Consider the following 4,389-nt stretch of genomic DNA (forward strand, 5'->3'; position numbering starts at 1 on the left):
CAAAATGCTTGTGTCATAGCCCAACAATTTGCCTAGTAAATTTTCCTTAATAATGGAAGCGACTAACCCAATTGTGAATGAGGGTTCCTATGTCCTACCTTATCTTTAACTGGTTCCTGGGCCTCATTGTGGCTTTGGTGCATATTCTGTAGTCTGTAATAATGTGATCTTCTTAGCCTTATTGAAGTAAAGCATAGTCAGTGGTCAGTGGCTCCTAGCTATGATTAAGATTGGCAGTTATGTGGGTTGGTATACCGGTATAATTTTGGGTGTGTGTAAATGCTGATTTGTGTCAGTAGTATTTAAAGTCCTTTCATATGGTTTTTACAGAAAATAATATTGATGGTGCTTATTATTTGCAATCTTGTTGGTTTAAATTTCTATTGGGTTTTATTGCCATGTCTGAAAAGTAATTTTTGGTTTTTACTATAAACTAAATGTAATTCTGTTTTTATCTACTACAGTATGCAGTTCGGGCATTTGCAGATGCTCTAGATGCTGTACCAATGGCTCTTGCAGAAAATAGTGGACTCCAACCTATTGATACTTTGACAGCAGTAAAGGCTCAACAGATAAGGGTATGCATATAGTCTCTTTCACCAGACAAGACATTCTGGAACAAGAATTGGCTAAATTTTTTTGTTATGTGAAAATTCTATGAAGTACTTTTCCGAGGAGGATGGTTTTAACTTTTAGCATTGGTTTCTTATTCTCAATTTTTATGCATGAAGTTTCTTTTCGTAATTTGCTTGAATTATTAACATGTGCAGGAAAGTAACCCACATTTGGGAATAGATTGTAATGATGTTGGTACAAATGACATGAAGGAGCAAAATGTCTTCGAAACTCTGATCGGCAAAAAACAACATTTGTTACTTGCCACACAGGTGGTTAAGATGATTCTGAAAATTGATGATGTTATAACACCATCCGGGTATTAATTTCTACATTATCACTTCAATATTAAATTTATCCTCCAAAGATTCTTTAAAGAGTTGATTCTCAGAAGAAAACTATGACATTTTTGTATGCGTGCTGCAAAGCTTCTTCAGGACGGGAGCTGAAAAGCAGTTATACTGAAATCTGTTTTGTTGTGCATGTAGTGTCTAAGCACAAATTTGAGGATTTTTTGCTGTCTAAAACTCGAGATGATTCCTGGATGGTGCATATTCAATTTGGGATTTGCTTTCCCACTTTTATGGGATGGTAAAAAGTATGTTGTAGTCTGTAAAGCCTCTCTATACAAAATATATTATAACATACACTAAAACAATACACATTTATTGATGAGTGTTTAAATCAAGGTAGATTATCTGAGATATAATCTATTTTTGATCTTTTAGGTTCCTACAATCTAGGGTTTTGTTACATGTTCATTGGGGTCCTCATGTTCATGGGTTCATTATAGTTGCTAGAGCATGATATTTTAAACCATCTCATATGTTCAGGTGCTGTTTATTGTCTACATTAGTACCATTTGATAATTTGCATTTTTGGTTTTGAAAGGACACTACTTTTTCTCTGTATAAAAGTAAGCCAGATTTATATTTGTCTGAGGTTTACAAATGAAACAAGAAAGGTTTATGGTGGGCCTCTACTCCATAAATATTTTGTTCTTTGGGGATTGTGTTAATATTTCGAAGGTTGTCGTCTTCAAACAGTATTGCTCCCAAAACAACAGTGACTTGTTTTGAACCTTTCTGGACTTGACCTGGTAATTGTGGCTTTGTGCTGATTTCTATTACTAGTTGCTATTATAGATTGGATTGTTATGTCTAATAGAGATACAAAATGACGGGTTTGTATGGTTATTGACACCTTTAAGTTGATTTCTTTTATTGTGAAACTTGTTTTTCTTAAAAACTGAATTCTAGGCAATTCTTGCTTATATTGCTGTCATGGTTTCTTCTATGGTTGGTCCTTATTAGCAGGTACTATAATCATTTTAGTGTATTTAATTAATAATTATATTAGTTTCAAACCATGTGATTAGCTTATATGAGCACTGACATTTTAGTAGTCACCAACTTGGTTTAGCTTTGCTTTCACTTGATATATCAGAAAAAAACCATATCAGGTATTTGCCCTGTTGGACAGGGGCGCACCGCTAGCATTTCTTGCATAAGGATGGGGTGATAGGTTTAATAATATCCCGGTTGTCCCTGATAAGGAGGGTGCAACACAGCAATGGTCCCTTGGACATCATCTATGGAATGAAACTATCTTGGGGATATCCCCAGCATAATGTAGATGGTGAGATGTAGCCACCTTGTATGATGGTTCTGCCCCAAATATAGTCATGGAAAAACATTTCATCTTTTTGCTCTATTTGTTAATATATTACTAATTATTTGTAAATTTTTATAGTTTTATCTATATTGTAGAAGGGCAGGTTCCTTTACAACTACTGTCATCACTTGATCAGCAGTCCCTGAAATTTGTCCTCACATCCTTCCCGTCCTTTAACCTTGACTAAATATATAATTGGGGAATGTGGTCTATGATACCAATTTATCATTGAAGTGATCTTTTACAAGGGAAGTGATACTTGCCATGAGCCCCTTTAAAAGGCTTTTGCAGTGTAGAGATTATGTCCTTTGTACATATTAGTAGGTATGAAATATTTTTTCAGTGTTGTGTCTATTCGGACACGTCGTGTTTTGTGACATTCTTTAATAAACTTATTATTCTGAGTTTTGGCCACTGAATCATCACAAGAATAAGCTTAATACCAATTATAACATATTTTCATGATGTTATTTGATCAAGATACCTAATCATTACCAATGTTATGGCCCAGACATCATAAAGATGGAATTATTCTGGGAAACTGCATTGGTTGCCCTCGTGTAGGTGAGTACCTAGGGCCATTTGTTGGATGGTCTGGAGATATCCTAGTGTGTACCCTACCAAGAGAGGACATCCTCTTATTATTTTTCGAGTAATTGTTGCCTCCACATTCAGGTGAGGGGCACACAAACAGTTGTTGGATGGCCTGGGATAGTCGAAGTGCTTATCCTATCAAAAGATTGCATTCTATCGAAGGGGGGCATCCTCTACTTCTGTAAATTCCAAGTGCAGGTTGTTTTTGAACATACATTTCTAACAAAGATGAATACTGTAGCTGATCAATAATGATGAGTAAAGCACATTGCTTTCTCAATGAGATGGGGGAGTTCAAGGACATGTCCATATGGAAGACAATGTTGTCGTTGATAAGACGAGTCTCGTAAGATTAGATTTGTTGGACATAATCTGTTGTAAACCAACTAGATTCTCGAGGGTTTAGCCACCTTAAAATCTGTCCAATCACGATGTTCCTTGATTTAAATCAAGTTTAAATAGAGCAGTCACTAATGGAAGTACATACAAAACAATGGAGGTTAATGTAGGGATAGAGGAAATTTCATAGTTTAATTTGGGGCAGCCTGCACTGATGAAAAAAACCAAAGATTCAGGGATTTTTTTCACTGTATGAGCACATTTTTTTGTGGTCTTGTTGATTTTAAGATCTACAATTATCGCGATGATAACTTATTATTAATAATCTTTAATTGATCGTAGTCTCAACCCACTTGTTTTTATTCCAAATTATAATATTTTTACTTACTATTAACTATTATTTTAATTTTTTTTGGTCAGTTTAATTTCTAGGTTTTTAACTAATTTTGTTTTTAATATTATATATATATATAGGTATTGGCAACTAAATAAGTTTCATACTGGCATGGCATGGGTCAATTCCAACCACCATTATAATTTTATAATTTCTAGGCAAATCATGCTCTGATTGAATTGAGCTGCCCTAGGGACTAATTAATTTTGTATGGGTTTATATTTACTTTACACCATTATTATTAATTAATTGGTTAAATCCCTTTCATGTTTTATTTAAATGACTAAATCCATTTGAATCTATTTATTTCAAGGGATCACCTTGTTAAATCCCTTTCATGTTTGATTTAAATGATTAAATCCATTTGAATCTATTTATTTCAAGGGATAACCTTTGTATATCTCATAAAACCGCTGCGAGGACTCTCTATACAAAAGAGGCTTCTAAACTCGAAAAGTGTATTTTCAAAAGGTGTATTACTATTATGATTAATTATGTAAGTTTTCATTGTTATCCATTGTGTTTGTTATGGCAAGGCTAATTGGCCCTTGGAGACAATCGTCTAATAAGATACTGAAAAGACCAATTTACCTCCACATGGAGACAACTTTGTAAAACAATAGATTGCTGACTGCTGTGATTACCTATTCAATTACAACCTCTAAATTTCATTATCTATTTAGTTAGACACTGAGTAGTTGATCTAGTCCCTATTGAAAACAAAAATGGGGAGATTTATTTGTGGATTCTGGAAATTGAAAGTTAGCTGCCTT

The 4,389-nt window shown here is 34.1% G+C and overlaps 1 protein-coding gene across 2 annotated transcripts; it reads left to right on the forward strand.

Annotated features, from left to right (window-relative positions):
- Positions 1–444: 444 nt before the first annotated feature.
- LOC149231376 (T-complex protein 1 subunit epsilon-like) lies at positions 445–1,506 on the forward strand. Of its 2 annotated transcripts, none has more exons than XR_016247440.1 (3): positions 445–578; positions 771–1,041; positions 1,357–1,506. XR_016247440.1 is itself a non-coding variant. In XM_089376289.1 (3 exons), exons 1-3 carry the CDS (start codon positions 507–509, stop codon positions 1,108–1,110), a joined length of 243 nt encoding a protein of 80 aa, XP_089232415.1. In that variant the 5' UTR covers positions 445–506; the 3' UTR covers positions 1,111–1,242. The 2 variants fall into 2 exon arrangements, 1 of the variants encoding a protein (XP_089232415.1); XM_089376289.1 differs by lacking the exon at positions 1,357–1,506 and adding an exon at positions 1,104–1,242 and having other exon boundaries at positions 771–934.
- The last annotated feature ends 2,883 nt before the right edge of the window (positions 1,507–4,389 follow it).

The sequence above is a fragment of the Pinus tabuliformis genome, chromosome J (genome assembly GCF_031772625.1).
Source record: "Pinus tabuliformis cultivar Carrire ecotype Pingquan chromosome J, CPIR1, whole genome shotgun sequence".
NCBI lineage: Eukaryota > Viridiplantae > Streptophyta > Pinopsida > Pinales > Pinaceae > Pinus > Pinus tabuliformis.

Bases quoted from the DNA above. Each gene is read 5' to 3' on its own strand.
- LOC149231376 (XM_089376289.1), top strand. From the start codon at position 507: ATGGCTCTTGCAGAAAATAGTGGACTCCAACCTATTGATACTTTGACA. The intron at 579-770 runs GTATGCATATAG...TAACATGTGCAG, and splicing joins TAAAGGCTCAACAGATAAGG to GAAAGTAACCCACATTTGGG.